The sequence below is a fragment of the Pleuronectes platessa genome, chromosome 11 (genome assembly GCF_947347685.1).
Source record: "Pleuronectes platessa chromosome 11, fPlePla1.1, whole genome shotgun sequence".
Lineage (NCBI taxonomy): Eukaryota > Metazoa > Chordata > Actinopteri > Pleuronectiformes > Pleuronectidae > Pleuronectes > Pleuronectes platessa.
In genome coordinates, this window is record NC_070636.1 from 18,692,289 (window position 1) to 18,716,318 (window position 24,030).

General features: G+C 40.4%; 2 protein-coding genes across 8 annotated transcripts; both read left to right on the forward strand.

The window, feature by feature from the left end:
* The first annotated feature begins 4,127 nt into the window (after positions 1-4,127).
* Positions 4,128-8,915, forward strand: odc1 (ornithine decarboxylase 1). The gene is made up of 11 exons (XM_053434620.1): positions 4,128-4,288; positions 5,112-5,260; positions 5,442-5,579; positions 5,688-5,861; positions 5,983-6,155; positions 6,261-6,477; positions 6,567-6,650; positions 6,841-7,003; positions 7,111-7,226; positions 7,339-7,553; positions 7,673-8,915. The coding sequence occupies exons 3-11, from the start codon at positions 5,478-5,480 to the stop codon at positions 7,809-7,811; spliced, it is 1,383 nt and encodes a 460-aa protein (XP_053290595.1). The 5' UTR covers positions 4,128-4,288; positions 5,112-5,260; positions 5,442-5,477; the 3' UTR covers positions 7,812-8,915.
* A 131-nt stretch (positions 8,916-9,046) lies between these two features.
* Positions 9,047-22,844, forward strand: LOC128450877 (ornithine decarboxylase 1). 7 transcript variants are annotated; one of them, XM_053434616.1, is made up of 13 exons: positions 9,047-9,210; positions 15,664-15,760; positions 16,306-17,712; positions 17,834-17,914; positions 18,040-18,174; positions 18,392-18,565; positions 19,835-20,007; positions 20,119-20,335; positions 20,733-20,814; positions 20,968-21,126; positions 21,659-21,786; positions 21,900-22,114; positions 22,192-22,844. In XM_053434616.1, the coding sequence occupies exons 5-13, from the start codon at positions 18,073-18,075 to the stop codon at positions 22,268-22,270; spliced, it is 1,329 nt and encodes a 442-aa protein (XP_053290591.1). In that variant the 5' UTR covers positions 9,047-9,210; positions 15,664-15,760; positions 16,306-17,712; positions 17,834-17,914; positions 18,040-18,072; the 3' UTR covers positions 22,271-22,844. The 7 variants fall into 7 exon arrangements, with proteins under 7 accessions (XP_053290591.1, XP_053290592.1, XP_053290593.1 ...); XM_053434617.1 differs by lacking the exon at positions 17,834-17,914 and having other exon boundaries at positions 16,306-16,462; positions 17,627-17,712; XM_053434618.1 differs by lacking the exon at positions 17,834-17,914 and having other exon boundaries at positions 16,306-16,462; positions 17,670-17,712.
* Positions 22,845-24,030: the final 1,186 nt, after the last annotated feature.

Sequence of the window (24,030 nt, forward strand, 5' to 3'; positions counted from 1 at the left end):
TAAATAATCTATTTGACGCATATGTAGCATTCATTTAATCTGCAAATGTTATAATATTTGAGCATTTTTGTGCAAATGTCTGTGTGTTAAACTTCAAAGCAACACTGCAGGCTTTCATAATTTTTTGCAGCTGCAACACCTGCAAAATGTATTTGTTGATCCATCTCTTGTTTTTGAGCGTGTGCAGATTGTATCACAGGTGAGATGGTGTTTCCTGCATTTGGCATATAAGCACCACATCGTTGCCATGTGCAACGTTTTGTGTATGGTCTAAAATCATCTTATTGCAGTTTACAAATGGAACAGAGTGGGGTTCACTGCATTACACCACAAAAGAACTGTACTCCAAATGCAATTTTGATTTATTTGTTAACTTTATTGAAAAAATTATCAAATTGTATCTTTAGCTGACATTTCTGACTATTGTCTGAGCCAGCCAACATGTGGAACAAGCGCTTTAAGTTTCAGAGTTATCTGAAGTGCAGGCCCTAGTCTTAACCCTGTGGGTTACATGGGCCACAGCTGCCACTTGGGACTGAGACTTTACATAAGAAGTAACACATGCTTCCTTTCACAAATTGAGTTCATTAATAACTTATCATTCACCCAAAATTACAACTTGTGGCTTCACTTGACACTGTTAAACGAAAGATACAATGGCAAGCCTTAAAGAGTGTTTCCGTTATTGGTGGTTATGAACCATTCAGGCCTATAAATTACTGCATTGTGCAAAGTTAAGAGTACAGTTCAGACCGAGCATGCCTGTATGTGTGGTACAGATAGTGTGTACATGGTTTGTAAAAATAGATTCCCTTGACATAACGTCAAAGAGTAGGAGTAGTGAGACATCCTTCTACAGATTGAACTAACTATGGATGAACCCAGTCATCCAAGTTCACTTTTTGTTCAATGTATTGTGCTTTGCTCATATGTGCCTGAGGCCACAAAAGAGAAACAGGGAGATTTGTGGTGTCATAAGTAGCTGTCTGGGCCAGACAGACATACTCAGGTATATTGAGATCAAGCCTTCTTGTGAAGACTAAACACTGGCAATCCCGCAGTGCTGAGCCCATAGAAATGTAGCTCTTTGAATCAAAGAGTGTGTGAACATGAATGAAAGAATCGTCTGCTGTTGTGGGAAACAGGTTATACTTTATTTGTGTGACTGTGTTACTGTGCTATGTAACTGCCAGGCACTGTTTACAAGCAGTATATATCGTCACATGATAACTAATGGGTGCCACTAAAATGGTTATCATAGCTCAGTAGATGGAACCATTTAGATCACGTCTCACCAAAACAAAGCATGAAGCAGAACGAATGTGTTTAAGATATTTGTTTCAACATCAGGTGTTTTTCCTTCATCTTGATACAAATGAAATAAAGTTCAGTTTATCCTCTTGAGAAATGTCAAGGAAAATGTTGGTTCGTTTCATTTGCTTGTTGTTACAAGTTATGTTATTCACCCTGAGCTTGATAGTGCAGGAACATAAAGTTGATAAAATGGTGAAAAAAGAGGTGAAGAGAAACACAATGCCATGTACGGCAGATACACAAGGCACAACAAGGGTCACAGAGGCACATTCACTGCACTGTATGTTTTGGTAGGCCACTAGAACACATCATCCTTGTATTTTGTGAATGTGGGGGTCACAATAATGATAACGGAAAGTCCACACGGAGCGAGAGACAGACATAACAAGAGGAGGTGAAGGAGATGGTGGAAACAGACGTTTAGAGGAAGAGAGACAAAAACAGAAACAAAGGGAAATGACTGGAGGGAGGAGAAACTGTTTATTTGGTTTCCTCTGTAATATATTTTAAGCGTTTCGTGATCTTGTGATTTTGAACTTTGTAAACCGAGTTAGTCCTCAAGTGTGTGAGCCCACTTCCTGCCTCAGAGGCACAGGAGGCCTGCTAGGACAAGTTCAGATTCTGGGCAGGGCTATAGGGAAGGCTGGAATGTATAAGACTGATTGTGGATTCTGTCCCCTAATCAGTAAAATACTCATCCTCATTTTAACTCTGCAATCAATTCAGAAAAGACATGACTTTTTTTTTTATGTATCAGAACATCTTGGAAAAAAGTGACTTAATTCACTAAACCCTGCAGAAGATCTTACTGGAAACTTTTGTGCAAAAAGTAAAATGCCATGTTGATGGTGGCCTCGAGACCTGGAAAAGATATTAAGCTAAGCCCACAGATATGTGGTCCTCACGACGCCCAAAAGTTTCCTGTTAGTGTCCTGGAACTGATGCCTGTGCAACATTTCCACATGTACTGCTGGGCCGGATTGACCAGATTCTTAATTTTCCTCCGTTTGGTAATGTCTGCTTGCAAACCAAATGTCTAACAAAGCAACAGTTGGACTGATGAGCCTGTGCAGTAAGGGTTGAAGGTATCGCCATCAGGAATTTGATGATGCTGGAATAAAAGCATTTTATTTCTCTTAAGTAAGAAAAGTTTATTTGATATAGCTCCTTTCTCAAAAACAAGTTGCAAATATATATATATATGTATATATAAGTGCTTAACAAAAGTGTAATAAAGGAGTCAAGCATTGGCACACACAATAAAAAAAAAGAAGTAAAAACAAGCTCAGGCCATTTAGAATAAATTAGTTTTTAGCTTCTGATAGCAGCAGGTATTATGCTAATAGGATGGGCGGTCCATAGTGTCGGAGCCATGGATTCACATTGTGTGGCGCAGTGCTGATAAAAAATGATACCATGATTTCTAAGAAGGAGACCCAATACACTGAGAAACCTTCGAAATTATATTTTCTTGAGCAATGAAAAGAACCACAGTTCTGTCTGAATGTTTAAAAAATCTGCCTGCCATCCAGTCCATAATGGCAGTCAGACAGTTGAGCAAGACACAAGGTTTGTTAGTTTCATCCGGCTTCAATGAGATATACAATTGGATATCATCAGCATATGAATGATAAGTGATATATTAATATTGACCAATAATATAACCCGAGGAAAATATGTACAGAGCAAAAAAAACTGGGAAGTAGGCAAATACAAAACCCTGAGGCACACCACAGGAGAGAGAAATAGCTTCTGATTAAAAGTATTCACACCATGACAGGCTTTTGGATTTTGGATTCATGGAAAACGGTTGTTTTTAGAATCTTACTAAATTAAGCTACTGTGTCACTTCCTGAATAAATATTTGTGAGTGCATTTATCTCGCTGGGCTATTGTGACACATGTGCTTGTGTTGATGCTCTCGTGTCACATTGCAATCCCCTTTAATCTCATCAGGCAGGTCAAACACTCGGAGAGAGACTGAGGAGGCGGATGTCAGGTCAGGCCGTGCCCTGGCCAGCAAAGTGTTGTCTGCAGTCTGTCAGCGTGACCGAGTCTCTCTGGGATTAACACAAAGGCAGCACAGGCTTCTTCCATCGCAGCTGGCCTTGTATAAATGTTTTGATCAACAACATGAAGTCAGATTAAAGCACAAAACATGCTCATGGGGATTGCAACTCGTGTTTCCCCTCTTTATCAAATATAACCACTTCTTTTTTTCTTTAATGGCTAATGGTCTGTGAAATTGAATTGTCTGTGATGTCTTATTAATGAGTCTTAAAAAAAAGTTAAAATACAAGAAAAGAGTTTTCACTTACTTTCATAAACAGTGTGACAAAGAAAGGCATCATATCCTCACATTTGAGGCCCCTATGAGTTTATACAACAGCCCTTAATGTATATAAATATATCTTTTATTATCGTTATTGAATGTTTTATTAATTTCCTACACATCTGGGGACAGGTTTATTTCAATTCATGAATCTGGTGAGAATCCAACTTGAAGAACTTACATGTTGATTCTTAAAGGATTAAATACACCGCGAAGTCAGAACAGTTGGACAAAGGAGACATTTACAGACCCAGTGTTTGGTCTTGTTTGAAGTTGGGATGGAACCTGAGCAGCCATGTGTCTGGTGCCCTGACCACGTTAGCGTTGACACAGACAGGAGCTGTGTTACCATTAGTAATCCACGTTGGTAGAAGCCTCCTCTGTCTTTCCCACCATGTGGATGAGGTGACGAGACCAAACCGGTTCCTACGTGGACTGGGGGCCGGTTTCAGCTGGCTGCGTTGCCGTGGTAACGCGCTCTCTATAAATACCGCCGGGATCCCTCGCCGGCTCGTACTCATCGTTCAGTCCGGGTCAGAGAAGCTACTCCTCCTGCAGCGGACTTCATTCAGAGGGACTCTGCTTCTTTTTAATCCCGGCGGTTGTGTCTAATGGACAAACTCTTTGTAAATGCTTTTTAAGGTAAGAGGGGACGTTTTTGCTCGACGCCGTTACACTTGAGGCGTCACGTTTTAGCCTCAATGCTAGTCACGTAATATTAGCAGAGGTCGGCTAGCAGGCCGGCTCGGTTATGGCGGCTGAAAAAAAGGACAATGAAGGGTGGTTAAGAGTCGGCCAGTAACCTTAGTTTCATTCAAAGCTGGAGAGAGTGTTTCTGAACGTCTCGACGTGGCCGTTATGTTGGACGGCTGGTTGGCTATAAACGATTTTATTTCTGTTAACTGCGCACGTAAATCTCCAGGATCTCGGACTTTAATGTGGTAACATTTGATACCAGTTTAACCGGTCATTTCGGATGAATTACGAAAATTCAAGAATCAAGCGAAATGTCCTAACGTCAAACTACCTCATGGCAAGAAGCGCTCCAAGCGGAACCGGCATTTCTACGTCGGTGTCATTTCTAGGTCGATGATTGGTCCGCCTGTTTGTCGGTTTTTTACGTTGAAAGGCGGGCCTGTCTGTGATTGGAGGATATATAGAAGGGGCGGGGTTTAAACGTCAGGCATTTCATTGATTTTCCACATATGGTGTCAAGTTGTCCTGTTATAAAATGGAGCGTTGCTGAGACTGAATTAATAATGTCTTAACAACTTTGTGTCTTTTGAAATACATGAACTTTCGTGGGCCGTGGTGGTTTTGATAGAATAATCTGTAACTTGTTAATAAAAATGAAGACAACTCGAACTCGTTAAAGTAGGGTCTATAAATAGTTGTGTGACTTATTAACTTATTTTTGCAACCAGAGGAAGAAGAACAGTATGTTAACATTTTGTCTTGTCCACAGAATCATAACTCTAGGAGATTTCACACTGGCTACTCAGCAGGCCCTGGCCTTGAGTCTTATCTGAAGGATTTTAACTTCACTGGTGAACCCCCTTGGCTTCTCTGCACCTGAGGAACGGCAGCACTAAAAACCATCTTGTTTGTAATAAAGTAAGTGAAACATTCTCTTATCTTCCATGTATACAATCAAATCCATATCCATTCAGTTACAGTGTTTTGAGTGTTACCCACACAGTTTGAGACTTTCCCATGAGACTGTAATCAAGGACACAAAAGAAACTGTTGTCAAAGTTTAATGTAATCTCAATACGCCTTTCCCTCCCTCTTCTAGTTTACTTGTGAGTAAACAAAAGGACTTGTTGTTACCATGAACACTGCAGCTCCCACTGAGTTTGAATTCCCTTTCTTGGAGGAGGGTTTCACTGCCCGGGATGTTGTTGAGCAGAAGATCAATGAATCATCCACGACGGTAAGGGTCTGGTGCTGGGTTTTTCCGGGGACACACAGTGCCCCATTTGTGAAGTTATGGATGGAAAGGACTGCTTCCATTTAATGCATATGCTCCTTTCTTCTACAGGATGAGAGAGATGCCTTCTACGTCTGTGACTTGGGGGATGTGCTTAAGAAACACCTGCGGTGGATGAGGGCCTTGCCTCGTATCACTCCTTTCTATGCTGTCAAATGCAATGACAGTCGGACAGTCGTGACAACACTGGCGTCCCTGGGAACTGGATTTGACTGTGCGAGCAAGGTGGGTTTTTGGAAAAGTGTCCATAGCACCAAATGCAAAGCACTAGAATACAAAGATCAATTGATAACTTGGAAATTTAGTTTTTGAACGAATATTTTCTTTGTTGAATGTTGTTCTCTAGACGGAAATTGCGCTGGTTCAGTCTCTCGGAGTGGATCCAAGCAGAATCATCTATGCCAACCCCTGTAAGCAAGTTTCGCAGATCAAGTATGCGTCTGCCCATGGGGTCCAGATGATGACCTTTGATAGCGAAGTGGAACTCATGAAAGTGGCCCGTTGTCATGACAATGCCAAGTAAGACTATCATCCATGAAACAAAGGCTTTGGCATTTTTAATGTGTGTGCCATTTTTTCGAAATGTTCGTCCTTTTGAGTAACTTGATTTTGTTGTATGCCCAGGCTGGTGCTGCGTATTGCCACAGATGACTCAAAGGCAGTGTGTCGTCTGAGTGTGAAGTTTGGGGCCCCGCTCAAATCTTGTCGAGGTCTTCTGGAGCGGGCTAAAGAACTGGGACTGAACGTCATTGGCGTCAGCTTCCATGTTGGCAGTGGCTGTACTGATGCCAAGACATACACGCAGGCCATCGCTGATGCTCGCACTGTTTTCCATATTGGCGTGAGTTGTGACTTAAATACATAGACAGCTGATTTTATGAGGGTTTTCTTCCACCAAAGTCAATAAGGACTGAATCTTTTTCCCTCTAGGACGAGCTCGGTTTCAACATGGATCTTTTGGACATTGGTGGTGGTTTCCCTGGTTCAGACAATGTCGAACTCAAATTTGAGGAGGTAAAATTAAATTAATCTTTTTTCAAATATATAAATTGGCTGCTGTACAACAGGATCAAACTGATTTATTTGAGTTAATTATATTGGAGAAAAAAGTACAGCATGAATTTAGCCGGGGAATCAGTAGTAGTAACATAAGATGAGTTCTCTTTCAGTCTTATTTACATATGGACATTTTTGTTCTTTCTAGATCACAGCTGTAATCAACCCTGCCCTGGACAAGTATTTCCCTGCTGACTGCGATGTTAAGATCATCGCTGAGCCAGGACGCTTTTATGTAGCTTCTGCTTACACACTAGTTGTCAACATCATCGCCAAGAAGGTCATAATGGATGAGGATTCAGTCTCTGACGGTAACGGCCTTAATTTAGAAAAATTACCATGGTTTACTAAAACTGTTTATTCTGGGAGCAGTATTGTTCCGTTACTCAGTACTAAAGGTATTTTTTTCTCTTTTTAGATGAAGACGAAGGGACTAATGACAGGACTCTGATGTACTATGTCAACGATGGAGTGTACGGATCTTTCAACTGTATACTCTATGACCACGCTCATTGTTTGCCAGTACTGCACAAGGTAACATAAGACACCAACAAGATACTCATCATTCGTGGTCAATGAAAGGTGAATTGCATTGACATGATAAATGTATTCTTTCTTTCTCCTCCCCACCTCTTACGACTAACAGAAGCCAAAGCCAGATGAGATCATGTACCCCTGCAGTATCTGGGGCCCAACTTGTGATGGTCTTGATCGCATTGTTGAGCAGTGTTACCTGCCTGACATGCAGGTGGGCGACTGGCTGGTCTTTGAAAACATGGGTGCCTACACCGTGGCTGCCTCCTCCACCTTCAATGGTTTCCAAAGACCTGACCTTCACTATGTCATTTCCCGTCCTGCTTGGTGAGTGATGTCACTGTAGCCAAATTAGTTTGTTATTGTATTACTTTAGGAACATATACAAGTTTGAAGTGCTGCTTGTGTTATAGAATTCCAACTTTCAACTTCACCTTCTTCTGCAGGCAACACGTGCAGCAGATCTGTCTGCAGGGCATGCCAGCCCCTGCGGAGGAGTCTCGCTTGTTCGAGGTGTCTGCATGCTGTGGCCAAGAGAGCAGCTTGGAGATGCCTACCAAGCCTTGCCAGGCCCGTGTGGTTTAAACATAACTAGCATCTTTTGTTTTAAAGTATTGGAGAAGATTCTTTTGGGGGGGGTTTCCTCTGCTTTCTCCCCAAATGTATGTGATCGTTTAAGGCCAGTTACTTGACAGGATAATGAGAGGGGCATGTTGTTGTACACATTTCTCTGTTCTGTATAGAAGCTGGAGATCAACACTCAAAGTAATGAGGCTAAATCACACTCTGAATGTCTCTGGGTGTAAAAAAGGCAACACTGCACTTGAATGTGTTAGTGTAGCCTTCTTGCCCTAGTCAGGGGAAATTACTGTGTGAATTAGATCTTGAAGAATCTGCTGAATTGAAAAAGTTGATTGCTAAATATATCACAACCACTTTGAAGGTTCCTCATAACCATTGGTCAACATTTGGACGAAATTTTTTTTCAAGGTTTACTGATTCTTTAATTTATAATGGTAAAATATAAAATTGCTTGAAGTCACATCCCTTGCTAGTAACTCGCAAAGAGGTGATTGGAGAGGTGATTTAATTCCTTAAATGGCTGCTATGTTAATATTTATCTTTTCCATGATCTCCACTTTTGAACAGAACTCCACAAGTGTTAATCCTTAAGATGTTAATGCATCAAGTATATTTAATGTCTCGTAAATTCTTCTCCGTTGCTCATCGCCATTTACTTGTGTATACTAACAGGAAATACCTGTAAATATGTGCATGAATCCTGTTCTGTATGTAAAAACACCATATGATTTGAGTGGTCTAAAACCCCTGCAGCAAATGAAACTATTTACTCAAGCAACAATACAGATACTTACACTTAATTGGCATCTCAGCCACTCATATCCTCCTATTTTTCCTAATTATTGGATCAGGTGCCACACCAATCTTCAAGATTAACACTTAAAATACAGGGACTCAAGAAGCAGACTGCATCCCTTCTCTTCTATTGTTTTCTTTTTATGTTTTGTAACTTTTAAAAGGCAAGAAATCTATTTGTGATATTAATAAAATGTTTAACCACACATATGGCATAGATACAAAAGAGATGGGATTGTGATTTCATTGAGCTCTCCTGTGGAAACATTTGGAAGTTTTGTATTTTTTTAATAAATGAACATTAGGTGCCGAGTCCAATTGTGGATTTTGTGTGTTTGGTGCAGAAGGGACCACATACAGTCATTTCAGTTCTTACGCAGGCAATATCGACCTTTGAAAAACGTATGTTCAGAGTCCACCTAGTGGTTGCAGAAGGAAATTACAGTTCCTGCTTTGTTTAGTAAATTTCACCAGCTGTGACACAAATTGTCTGCTTCCTGCTCACAAATGTGCCTTTGACAAACAATTGATTCTTCATATCAGTGATTAAAGAAATGCGACGTCCTAGATCTGATGAGGAGGAATAAATATACCCATCGTATCTCAGGTCAGTTCTGACTATCACGAATTTTACATAATGCAACAGCTGGATTACATAAAATAGTCAATCGGCTTTAATCTACAAAAGAGCTATTTCTTTTAACTTTAATTTAATCTGTCATGTCTTTAAACATGGCATCATGTTGATACATAGTATTCATATGTAATTGTCATGGACAAAACATTACAATAGACTGAGACTATACACTGATAACACAATGTAGTTGTGTAATTAGAAAGTGAAAGTACAAATTGAAAAAAGCAATCAATTAGTACAAATATATAGTATACCAAAAACTATAAATTACAATATAATACATATGGAGATATTAATTTAATATAGGACAATACCTTTAACTTCAAACAGACGTAGAGAGAAAGTATGAGAAAAAAGTTCAGTGGCACAGAATGATTGCAAGGTAAGGATAATATTGTACGGTAAAATATTTTTTTTGTATAATGGATATAAATAAAGACAGATACGGTGTTCAGGAGAGGATACACTTTATAGTCTACGTATAGACTATACACGCTTGTGTTGGTTGTTTGGTCCTTTTCCTTTAAGTGAGGTTAATGTCACGCAGCTCTGCCCCCTGCTGGGCTATAGAGGCCTCTCCTTTTCTAAAAGGTGTGCTGGGTCATATCTTAACCCTGATTGTTTGAGCTCTGGCAAAGTCAGCAATGAGCTAACATGTGAGTGAAGTTCAGTAGGAAGGAGTATTAGGGCCCCGTTGAAGAAAACAATTAAGAAGAAAGTTATATTACAAGAATATAGTCCTAATTCAATTGACACATCTTTTGACCAGAATAATGTAATTTAATTAGAACAAAAGCTATAGTAATGCGAGAAGAACCTTGCAATTTAATAAGAAAACATTATATTATATATTCTGAGTACTTCTTTGGGGAAATAAGCAGCAAGGAGAACCCATTTACTTGATGATGATGATGTGGTACTGATTTGCCAAAAGTATTAAATTTTTGGTAAAACCTGACCTATGACATAACATGTTGCTGCCCATTCCTTATATTTCTTTTATGCTCTTATTACAAACTTACTCTCCTTATCTTGTTAAATTGGGCCTCATACTCGTATAATTGTAGTTCAGGGTGCAAGTAACATGAAGGGAATCAAACATTGATCATCTTCAAATACTGATGTAAAACAGGATGAACATGGACACAGTTTCCCTTTAAGGTGGGACACTGAGGCAGTGAACTGTGAGAGACCACCTCAACCGAAATAACTTCACCCTCATTTTTTAAATACCTATCCTAGACAGCCGCATTCAAACTGTTGACCTTAATGTGAATAAGACATTATCTGGATGATGTTTCCATGAATTGCCAATTGAAAATTACATTTCTAATCCTGTTTAAATGTTACAGACTTTATTATACGGTCTATTGTTACAGATCATCGTCTGATTATGACGTCAGCAGTTGTAGCTTCCATTCATGTTGAAAAATGAAGTGAAAACCCCAATTGAACAACATGCGTAATGTACCGCAATTAAGACAGTAAGGTCAGAATCCCCCACGTCTTTATTGCTTGTTCCGATTTTGAACTTATTCAGGTTAAGGTATTCAGAAAATACCTGTCACATGGCAGTGTCTTATTCAGCCTATTGCCCTGAGAAAACATGGCTTAAAACAGAAATGCTACCCACCCCTACCAAGACCGGGCTGGTTCACAAAGAACAATTTACACAATGCTTCACAAGGTGAGTCCGGCTGGAGGTCTGGCTGGCAGTGGCAAAAGGAAAGACCGCAGGAGCTGTGGGAAGCCATCCTCCAGCTTGGGCTGGAACCAATCAGCTCCCTGGAAACACCTACACACTCAGTCACTCATCCATTCAGTCGCTTGTAGAGCCAGACACACCTGAAACCCGTCACACCCAAGCATCACATCAAAGAGAGAGGGAGAGAGGGAGAGAGAGATCCACACAACCTCAGGGTTGTAACACCATGACATCGTAGTCAGTGTGTCTTATTGTTTTAAAGTTTTGCTTTTGCTTGTTCTCCTTTGTTCCACCCCATTCGGTTTGACGATGCAATCGGCCATGGTTGAGACACAAAACATCCAGGACTGGCAGAAATCATTTGAATCTATTTGATTTGTTGCGTATATGATGCATATTTTGTGAGTTAATAGGGCATTTGAAGTGCCCCTTTACTCTCACTTAACAAACCTGCGGCGAAAATATACTAGACAGGGGTGCTACCATCCTGCCCCGGTGATGTCATTTGGTGCCTGGAGTCTGTGCAGTAATGCTCAGTTGAGAGTCTCATTTGTCCATCTTGATGTTTCACCCCGTTTTTAAAGCATCAATTGGTTGTTCACACAGAATTTAGCCTGGATGCCAGACAAACTTAGCCCCGCCCACAACATTTGAGGTCGGGAAGTTCGGTCTGGCATTGCTCCGTTGGGGAGAAGCTATGCCCGAACAGAAGCTGTTCGGACCAATCAAATTGTCAGGGCAGGCTTTATACGATGATGGACAGATGATCAACAGTTACGTAATCAACCACGTCACCAAAGAGCGCTTGGACCCCGGTCTCTTTTCTCTGATGCCTCAGATGAACACGCTTCTTCAGCCTGGTCTCCTTCGTCGTCTGTCCATTTTTTAAACACGGGAATGTCGCGTTCCAACCGTGTTATTAAGTTCTTACAGGACTGACAAATGTGATACGATTTGTTTGATGTGTTGTGGAGTTGTAATCCTAAACAGAGAACTTGTTCTACGTGCATTCACCTTTACGCCGGGTTCACACCGGACGCTGAAGCGACGCCAAAGCGACGCGTAAGCACAGCGCCAACCTTAAATAACAGCTGGCTCCCATCCACTCCCATGTTAAACCTTTGTGCGGGTCACACCGGAGGCTGATGCGCCGCGCTGCGCCAAGGCTGACTCGCGCCGTGCAGCGATCGTTTCGGCATCGAGTCTATTTTTGGCGCTTGACTCGAGTGTATCGCGACAGGAAACACACTGAAAAATGATTTTAAATGATTTGATGACATATTTTATATGATATAAATCAGGGGTTCTCAAAGTTTTGCAAGCTGCCCCCCCTATGGGGCTATGAGCTTTCTAAAAAAGACTGTGGAGCAAATTACTCCTTAGATTAGACTACGAATAGGCCTGCTGCAAGTGCAGGAAGGTATTAGTAAGGAAGGAGTGATAAAGCAATGAATATCTGAATTATCGAGGAAACAAGAGCAATCGCACAAACTCTGCAGGGTGTCGTCTCAGTGAGGGTGAGCGCCGACCATGCCTGCAGTTACTTTTATACTCGGAAGCGTACGAGCAACTCGCGTTCAAATGATAACAATCCTCTTTTGATTGGTGGATCAGGAACGAAACAGTATTTGATTTGTTTGTCAGTCCAGCCCCTAGCAGTTCACCAATGAGGGAGCTTTCACTAACAAGTGGTCGGTCTTTTTTTAATTTATTTTTTCTATCATTTATTTTTTTTGTCTGTGACATTGCGCCCCCCTGGAGTGTCCGCGCCCCCCACTTTGCGAACCACTGATTTAAATGATCAAATATGCATCCCATACTTTGAATTCCCCATCTGTTGTCCTTTTGATTTTACCAATTTTACCAATGACATTATTAAATGTCCCCCTCTGCCCATCCACTACAGCCACACAAGCAGTCATAAAGATAAAAAAAGAGAGAGAGAGAGGGGGGGGGGGGGGGGCTACGTATTCTCCACATAGGCTTGAGTGGAGAATAAGTAATTTACCCTCGACACCCGACATTTAACGGAGCAAACAGCGGAGAAGTTCTTCAACATGGATGACATTAAATTAATAATTGAAGTGGAGAAGTACAGTGAGTTGTATGATCCTAGGAACATGTCGTATAAAGACAACACCAAAAAAGACAAATGTTGGAACGCTGTTGCTTAATGTTGGAGCAACAAGTAAGTATATGCTTTTATACTACTGGATCAACGGGTGATATTATCAGTGTCCGGTGTGAACAGCCAAGCGCCGGCGCGCTATGGACTAGCGAGCGCGGCGCTTTGGCGTCGCTTCCGAGTCCGGTGTGAACCCGTTGTAGCAGTTTCTCTCAAAATTGCTGATCTTGTTGGTAAGTTCTCCGTGTATCCTTAAATTATTTTTACAACACCGGCAAAAATCGTTTTTACTGATCTTCTTCTTCTTCTTCTTCTACTTCTTCCAGCATGCGTGCAGTTGAGTTCTGTTGACAACAACTATGCGTCGCTTAACATACGACGCATAGTTGTACTTGTGCTCTGATTGGTTGTAGGTCTATCCAATTGAACGAAGAGGCATTTTTTTTTCCTGGTTCGGTTGAAACACGCCCCATAATCACAGCCCAATGTAGCGGTATCAGAATCATATTCTGACTAGAATTATGAGTATGACAACGTCAGGCTACACAGAATTAACATCTGCGTCGTAAAGACATGCCTGGTCGAAGCTTTGAAGACAACACTAATTTGTGCTTATACTGTTGCTTTGGTTTTATTTATACAGTTTGGTGATTTTTCAAATATGTTTATTGAAACATAGTATATCCATTGACTGAGCCTGCTTTCCTTCAATATGCACAGCAAATGACTGCTGACAATTCTGTGTCTCTGTGCAAGATCACCAAGAATTTCATTGATTACCAGATGAAAAGAAACAGACTAGCTGAGTTTTCACCATGCTGTGGTACAAATCTGTTGGATGTGTGCATCGGACCGATTAAAACCCAAACGTCTTCTTGAAATAAATATGTTGTGCGTACAAGATACAAATACTACCTTTTGGGACATCAGGGGCTCCGTGAATCAGCCCAATAAATATTGCAAATAAAAAAATAAAAAACCTGAACCATTAGTTATTCCCTGTCTAGTCAGTGAAAATGTACAAAAATCCACCCTCTGATTTGGAACAGCACCAATACCCAACGGATTCTTTCCTTTGACCCATTCTGCATCCTTCCACCCAGTCTGGTGTTAATCAGTGCAGTGGTTTTCGTGTAATCTTGCAATTATTTTCAAACGAATCATATATAATGAGCCACATTTGTAAACAAAACTACCCATTAATCCTGTTGTTTTTTTCATGTCTCATTTAGAGAATACTATTGAAGTAAGATTCAAAGATTGTAAAAGTTACAGCACTAGCAAAGATGACATTCAGCATCACAGCTCAGTGGCTTATTTGCATATGTCATCCTGCCTATTTTTACATGTACGTAAGTCTGTGTTTCTGCCTGCAGCAGTGTACATGTCACTCATTGGCATTTCTGGCTGCGTGTGGGATTAAGGTCAGACTAGCTGACATATATTACCTGCACAACAAATTTGCGCAGATGGACTGATAAGCCTATAATCCTCACTCATAGCCCCTCTAGCAAACAGTGGTCATTTTGAGACAGGAGGAGTTACTGATTGATTTCAGGCAAGGCAAATAAGGATCATCTGGAATGGACGCTGATTCCTTAGCCAATATTTGAAAAACAATAAAACAAATGCCACAGAAAGATGCGTAAAGAACATACAACTGCAAATGTCAGACTGCAAAAGGTCAGCCAAAGACCAATTTAACCTAGAAAATTCCTCCTGCTGAGAAATTTTGAATGGGTGCCTAGAATTTGCCGGTTCCAGACTAAATATGGGGGAAGAGAGACAGACTGTGTCAATTTGAGAGAGAGAGAGAGAAACAGAGAGAGATCCAGAGAGAGAGAGAGACCCAGAGAGACATAGAGACCCAGAGAGAGAGAGACCCAGAGAGAGAGAGACCCAGAGAGAGAGAGAGAGAGAGAGAGAGAGAGAGAGAGATAGAGAGAGAGAGAGAATGGCTGGTATACAAGAGAAAGAAAGAGATACAGAAAGACTGGCTGCTTTAAGAGAGAGATAGTAAGATCCAGAGTGAGAGAGAGAGAGAGAGAGAGAGAGAGAGAGAGAGAGAGAGAGAGAGAGAGAGAGAGAGAGAGAGACTTGATCAGTAGGTGGCGCTATCGCTAAGACTGCATACACACTCATCGATCTCTTCAGGACAGGGCTCTGATCATGTTACAGGATTTTTGGGGCGATTGCTAAAACTTAATTTTCACACCGACCACTATCACTTCATACACTAATACAGGAATCTGATGTAGAGCCAATCACATTGTAGTTCAACAGTTTCCCCCTGAAAGACAAAGATCTATGTTTAAGTCCCACCCACACTGGGACTTGAACCGACAACCAACCAACCCAAACAACAAAGGCTACGAGTACTAACCAATGAGATGCAGCATAAGGCAGGTCATGCTTTCGCTGTCCTTCGGAAAAAATTGACTTGGTGCACACTGGTTTGTATATGTGGTATACCATATACCCCTCCACTACACTACTGTCCATAGCACCAAATACTAAACACCAGAATACAAAGATCTCTTGGTGTTCACTTTAGAAACTTGTGTTTTAAATGACTGTTTTCTTTGTTATTTAGGCGGATATTCAACTGATTCAGTCAATATAAGAGGATCCAAGCAGAATCATCTTTGCCAACCCCTTCAAGGAAATGTCTCACACCAAGTAAGCATCAAGTAAGCAAGCTTAGATGGACTCAAGGATGACCTAATTTAAAATTTGGTGGTTCTGAATGTAATGTCTCTGGTAGTTCTTTAGTGAACGCTTTCAGACTCTGCACAACAGTTCACTTGTATTTACTGATTAACTGACTCGATTTTGGTAGTCAAAGTTCAAAGTCACAGTGGCCTCACCAAACATATTTCTCGCCCTCTATTGTAGTAACTTAAGACCACCTTGAAATACTTTCAACTTTTGATCAGTTCTCTCTTTGACTCAAAGATTAACCAATTTGAATTTAGTTGTAAAGTGTATAGGTCATAGTGACATTTATGAATCTGGAAAACAAATGTATCAAGATGGAAACTGCACTGCGAAGTGGAGGCATACAGACACAGTGTGGTAATTCTAGTTTCTAAATAAATTGGGTGGTCCAATATAGATTGGAAATTTCAGTCTTTCTATTAAATGAAAAAGGGAGTAAATTATGAATTTATCTGGAGCAACATTAGCTGTAGCACAAGACAAGCTTTTATTGTGTGGACTCTTTTGCCCTTACTAGATCACGGCTGTAAACCATTCTGTCCCAGACAATTGTTTCCCTGTTGCCTCTGGTGTTAAGATCATCGCTGAGCCAGGACACTTTTATGCATCTTCTGCTTTCACACTGGTTGTCAACAACATTGCCAAGAAGGTCATAATGGACTCAACTTCTTATGGTAAAAGCTGATTTAAAAAAACATTACTATAAATTTGCCTGATGTTGCAAAGTATTATCACAAATTAGACTGCTGGGGATAATAGATTCAATTTATAAAAAAAAGATTTCTCTATTTACCAGTGGGATTACTGTTATTTATAAAAAGTATATTCTGAAATCAAGTTCTTCCAGCAGTAATAAAATGATTTATGCCTTCTTTACAGAGGAATACAAAGAGACCAATGAAAGGAATATGATGTATTGCAGTGGGACCCTGCTCTTGTTTCATTATTTTATTGTATCTTGTAGTTAATGTTTTATTGTTTATCAACTTGTTGAAGGCATCAAATAGTGAAGTAATCAATATGTGTTACGCAAATATATCCTTTAAGACATCTGTCATTGCAGGTTGTGTGAACATAGCTGGGTGTGTCATTGTGAGGTTAGTGGCGCAGAGAGATTGACGTTTGCAGTACATATGTGACATATGAAGCCAATATCCTGTACTTAATCCTTCAGATCCCCTTGCGCAGAATTTCTTCAACATTTTCTGCTAAACCATCCATAACTGCTGTCAATTAGAGCTATGACAACAGGATGACAAGTCACAAATGTACTCATTACAGCCACCTCAACCCGTGGGATGTTGAGTTTCATCTGATCTGTCAGACATAGTCAGTATCACTGCACTCAGGTTCACCGGTAAATGATGGTTGAATTGATTGTCTATAAAAACCTAAAAAATATATTAGGGTAGCTTGTGATATTTCTCTGGCTTATGAGATCTGTTCAGGTTTAAAATGGATGTTACTAAATTAGAATTTATGATGATTAACACCATCCTCTGTATGATATATGTATTTATTGTCTACCATTAAGAGATGTCCTCCCCTTCATGTCCCCCGTTCATCTGCTGATATTGGAGTTGTTAAGTAATTTGTGTGTGTGAGTGTGTGTGTGTGTGTGTGTGTGTGTGTGTGTGTGTGTGTGTGTGTGTGTGTGTGTGTGTGTGTGTGAGTGTGTGTGTGTGTGTGTGTGTGTGTGTGTGAGAAATATGGGGAGGGGGAGTCTTTTCTTTGCCTCGCCTCCCAGCACTGCGTTCTTAAGACGTGTTTAATTTCCATGAAGAAGCACTTCAGCCAAAACTTCAGGGTGAAGTTAGACTTTAGAATCATCCTTTCAGTTATAGGGGTTCTATATGTGTCCACACACCTTTACTGAAACAGATGGACTGACCTACATAACTTTCACCTGACATCGTAGAAAGTGGTAAGTGACGTTTATTTTTTACAAAATGAAATATTTCACAATATTGGGTGATTTAGTCTTAGTTTTTCATGCATGAGTTACAATATTCCTTTTAGTATTAATCCAATACTTTTATGTGCAGGGATTTCAGGTTCTAAGTTAGGATATTATGACAACTGAATAAACCCATCCAGCCAGAAATTATAAGACAAAACTACACCAGGTTTTTGCATATTTTTACTCCTGCTGGTTGCACTAAGTATTTATTTGGGTTGAAGTTACAGTGTCACTATAAATAGTTGTAAAACCCCAAAGTAATTTAGATATTTCTCTGCCTCTCTCTTATAGTTTACTAATAAGAAATCAAAAGGACTTGGGACCATGAACAGTGCTTCTTCCCCTGAGTTTGAGTTCTCTTTCATGGAGGATGGTTTCTCTTTCCGCGATACTGTTGAGCAGAAGATCAATGAATCATCTAGGACGGTAAGGGTCCGGGGCTGGTTTTGTTTAGCAGACACACAAACGACCCAATTTGTTAAGTGATTGGTGCAAACAGGATGCTGTAGTTGTTGGGTTTTCAGGTATTGTGTAGTCTGGATTTTTCTCATGTGGCTTTCAAGTCCGTGATGATACAAATAATTGTGAATATTGTTAAATTACAAATGGAAATATTTAATGCATGTGTCCCTTTCATGCACAGGATGATAGAGAGGCCTTCTATGTGTGTGACTTGGGGGATGTGTTTGAGAAACATCTGCGCTGGATGAGGGCCCTGCCTCTTGTCAGAACTTTCTATGCTGTCAAATGCAATGACAGTCGGGCAGTCTTAAAAACACTGGCGTCCCTGGGAACTGGATTTGACTGTGCAAGCAAGGTGTGTTGACACCATCCCATCTCACATTCTCCAGTCTATTGCTCCTGACCGTCTTCCTTTTCTCACTCATCTTATCAACACTTCCCTGTCAATTGGCTGTTTCCCTAACTCTCTGAAGGAGGCAAGAGTTAACCATCTCCAGAAGAAAGCCACCCTCTACCCTACTGAAGTAAACAACTACAGACATGTCTCTCTTCTTCCCTTTCTTTCCAAAACTCTCGAGCGAGACATCTTTAATCAACCCTCCTCCTATCTCCACCATAATAGCCTTCTTGACCCTCTCCAGTCTGGTTTCAAGCCAGGCCACTCAACTGAGACTGCCCTCCTTGCTATCTCTGAGGAACTTCACACTGCTAGAGTAGCCTCTCTCTCGTCTGTCCTTATCCTTCCAGACCTTTCTGCTGCATTTCACACAGTGAAGCACCAGATTCTTATTTCCTCCCTTCAGGACCTGGGTGTCTCAGGCTCTCCTCTCTCCCTGCTCTCTTCCTACCTCAACGGCCGCACTTACCGGGTAACTTGCGGAGGATCTGTGTCTGAACCTTTTCCTCTCACTACTGGGGTCCCTCAAGGTTCTGTTCTGGGTCCCGACCTCTTATCTCTGTACACCAACTCTCTCGGCTCTGTCAATCACTCAGGTGGCTTTTCCTACCACAGCTATGCTGATGACACCCAACTAATCCTCTCTTTTCCCCTATCTGAAACATAAGTAGCAGCAGGAATCTCAGCCTGTCTGACTGACATCTCTCAGTGGATGTCCGCACAACACCTGAAAATTAGCCTTAATTTTACTGAACTACACTTCCTTCTAGGGAAAGGCTCTCCCACTGACAACCTTACTATAACTTTTGACATCTCTGTTTTAGCCCCCACCCAGACTGCTAGGAACCTGGGTGTGACACTCAACAGTCAACTCTCCCTCACTGCCAACCTTACTGCAACAACATGTTTCTGTAGATACATGCTGCACAACATCCGGAGAACATGCCACCTTCTCACTCAGAAGGCGGCGCAGGTTCTGGTCCAGGCTCTGGTCATCTCACGCCTAGACTATTGCAAGTCCCTCCTGGCAGGTCTACCTAAATTCAGCCCATTCACTCCATTCGTCATCTGCCAATAGGCTTGTTGCTCCCTCACTGCTAGCTAAACACTCACAAAATCAAATAAAATGAAATGTAATGTAATGTGTGTTTTTACGATCATCATAAAGGAAATGGTTTTGACGGTTTGTGCTTTTCTTTTTTTACTGTTGTTTATATTCCACTTTAGACAGAGCTTGAGCTGGTTCTGTCTCTGGGAGTGGATCCAAGCAGAATTATCTATGCCAACCCCTGTAAGCAAATTTCTCACATCAAATATGCATCTGCCCATGGGGTCCAGATGATGACCTTTGATAGCGAAGTGGAACTCATGAAAGTGGCCTGTTTTCATGACAATGCCAAGTACGACTCTTTATCATCTGATCTTACAAGGCTTTTTGTATTTTATATGTATTTAACTTCCTTCTCTGAATCTTTATCCTTTTGAATAACTTGATTTTGTTTTATGCCCAGGCTGGTGCTGCGTATTGCCACAGATGACTCAAAGGCAGTGTGTCGTCTGAGTGTGAAGTTTGGGGCCCCGCTCAAATCTTGTCGAGGTCTTCTGGAGCGGGCTAAAGAACTGGGACTGAACGTCATTGGTGTCAGCTTCCATGTTGGCAGTGGCTGTACTGATGCCAAGACATACACGGAGGCCATCGCTGATGCTCGCTGTGTTTTCCATATGGGCGTGAGTTGTGACTTAAATACATTTGTAAGGGAAAAATTCAACTGACCAGGTGTCTCACTCCTGTGACCTCGACAAACAGGGAACTTGCTACAGCGGACCGACACAGCAGACAGACACAGATGATGATTTCATGTCTTTTTTCAAATTACGTTTTATAAAGCACCTCTTTGTATTAGTTCTGGCTTTCTTGTACTTGCGGCCAGTTGTTCCATTTTGAGCACCCGTGCTTGTTGTGTAAATTCTGCAGAGCTTACTATTATAAAGACTCAAAGGCAACTCCAGTCTGAGAATTTCATTATTTCAAATCTCAAGATGATTTTCCATCACAATATACTTCTGATTTTATGAGGGTTTTCTTCCACCAAAGTCAATATGGACTGAATCTTGTTCCCTCTAGGATGAGCTCGGCTTCAACATGGATCTCTTGGACATTGGTGGTGGTTTCCTTGGTTGTGATGACGGTGGACCTAAATTTGAAGAGGAAAGATGCTGTCTGAATTTTTTTCTAATTTAATTAGGTGGTCCATTATAGCCTCACAATATTACACGTGTTTTCGGACTAAATATGTGAGTACTAGCATGAGACATGTTTTTACAGTCTTGTTTATGTGTCAACCCTTTTTGCCCTTTCTAGATCACGGATGTAATCCACCCTGCCCTGGACAAGTATTTCCCTGCTGACTCTGGGGTAAAGATAATCGCTGAGCCAGGACGCTTTTATGTAGCTTCTGCTTTCACACTGGTTGTCAACATCATTGCCAAGAAGGTCATCATGGACTCAACCTCTGATGGTAACATCTGATTTAGAAAACATTACTAAATATTTGCCTGTTCAAAATGGACGTACCGGACGGTGCATAGCATTGTCACAAAGAAATAGACTGTAGGGGGTATGGGCTCTATTTACAATCTCTTTTTGTAAATTATAATAATTTGATAGGATTACCAATAGTCGACATTGTGCAACAGACAGAAAGACACTAAAGCTACTTTCTGTCATGCACTAAACTCTGCGACTCCCTGTATTTATTCCGATGGAGGTAAACGTTTTATCCTTCGCCATTAAAAACTTAAGCATTGTTTACAAACCCACTTCTTTAAAACATTTTACAAGAATGATGAGAGCCCCTCCTCTGAAAGTCATTATCATGCATATTCACCATGAAACAGGAAGCTGTATTGGATGTGCCTAGCATGCCTAGCATCGATTTTGACCCACACCTCAGATGTTTTATGATGATGGCATGGCATCTGCATCGCCCCTGATGTGCATAAAGGTGCGAGTACTGCTTGCAGCTTTAATTATTTATTCTTTCTTCACAGAGAAAGATGAAGGGGCCAAAGAAAAACCCAAAGACAAGACTATGATGTACTATGTCAATGATGGACTGTTTGGATCTTTCTTGGTTTCAGCCTTGTTCTATATTACAAATTTACCAACACTGTATAAGGTGATGGAAAACCATCGAGATAAATTGCACTCATCGTAGATATTAGTCAAAGAAAATAATTTCAAAGATGAATGTCTTATTTCTTTCTTCTCCAAACCTCTTACGACTAATAGAAGCCAAAGCCAGATGAGATCATGTACGCCTGCAGTATCTGGGGCCCAACTTGTGCTGGTGTTGATCGCATTGTTGAGCAGTGTTACCTGCCTGACCTGCAGGTGGGCGACTGGCTGGTCTTTGAAAACATGGGTGCCTACACCGTGAGTGTCTCCTCCACCTTCAATGGTTTCCAAAGACCTGGCCTTCACTATGTCATGTCCCGTCCTGCTTGGTGAGTGATGTTACTGCAGCAATATGTGGTCGTAAGTGGGTGAAAAATCTAACTTTTATCTGCTTTGTCTTCTCCAGGCAACACATCCAGCAGATTAGTTCGCAGGGGATGCCAGGTCCTGCAGAGGAGTTCCACCTGTTTGGAGTATCAGCCTAGAGAGCAGCTTATGATGCAACTAAGTTACATTCCTGGCTAGTAACTCACAAGGCGGTTAACTATTAAAATACAGGGAATCAAACAGCAGATTGTACCCATTCCCTTTTTTATTTAATTTTTATTTTGTATAACATGCAGCATTCAAGAAATTGACACAGGATTCATATCTATTTAACCATACATTTGATACATAAGATACGTTAACGATTGTATTGGTAATTGATTTAGTTTTCCTGTGGTAACTTTAAGAAGTATTGTATTCTTTTAATAAATAAAACAGTAGGTGGAGGGCCAATTATGTTTTAAAAAAATAGGACAACCTCATTTAAGTACTTGAAAAAGCCGCTATCGACCTTTTGAAAGCTGTTCACAGAATCTTTCAATGTCATATTCAGTGGTTGGAGAGGGAAATTAAATTCCATTAAATTAAAAAAGGGTGCAGTGAGAGATAATTTCCTGAAGCAAAGATCCGAAACATCTAAATGGCTAACATGCATTATGAGTCAGTGCAATATATTTTCAAGTGTCCAAATTGTATCATCTTCTGTTTGAAGTAAAACAAACTGATTCAATAGTATGTAGTCAACAACGTTTATTATTAATTTCCACATTGAACTGGAAGGTAGTCTATAAAATAAGTGTTATTTTCTGGTTTCAAGTAAAAATAAGGTTTTCATTAATAATAAAATAAAGAGCTTTTGAAAAAGACATCTTAAAATAAGGTGCTTAATTTTCGATGTAACATAGATTTAAAGGTGTAGTTTATTTAAACTGGATCAGCAGGGATCGAACCACCATCCTTCTCATGACTGGAGGACCCGCTCTACCCCCTGAGCCACAACTGCACATAAATGTGTAAATAATAAAGAATTTGAATGGCGGGGCTTATAGACATTTGGATGACACCACAGGAGCAGGATGGAGGCATTTTCAGTTTTTTCCCTGATGTTTTTTTTTACATTTGAAGAAGGAGTTGCTTTAATTGTATTGAATTTGGCTGCAACTCTGTTTACCTGTTTACATTCAGGATGGTGAAAAATGAATACTATATATATATATATATATATATATATATATATATACACAAACATATAACTTCCCTTTGTGACAAGTAAAAAAGGACCATTTGCATTGTCAGACAGTCTGTAACTTGATACACTTACAAATGTCGTAAAACACCTGATTTACATGAAAACAACCAGGTTATTTGAATTGTTCACAGAAGAAGAAAACTTTTTCCGATCTTCCATATTCAGCCGATAAACTTTTTGGGACAAAGTAGCTTTCTTTGTTTCATTTTCATTTTGAGTCACGAAATGTCCCCTCTATTCAGACCAGTGACCTCTGGAACACAGTTTGCACTACAGGCCACGAGAGGGCAGCGTACTACAAAGTAACTGCACTCACATTTTATTAAAAAATATATAAATTGTTTTCGTATAGGGAACTACACGTCATTTATTCACTCACCATAGAGATACTGCTGTTGATACATAATTATTTCCCTAAAAAAATCTACATAAAAGGTTAATAAATGTGGTCAGAAGTCCTAAATTAGACGAGAAGTTTGAGAACTGAGCAAAATAAATGTGATATGGTCAAAAACGCCAGAACAAATTAAGTGGGCCTTAGTTTCGATATTATTTTCTGCACTGTCATCAATTATTCATCTACCTCAAAACCATCTTTGAATATTTATAGCTTATTATGTCATTAGAGGTCTGACTTATAAAACTTATTACAAATGTTAATCTGTTTAT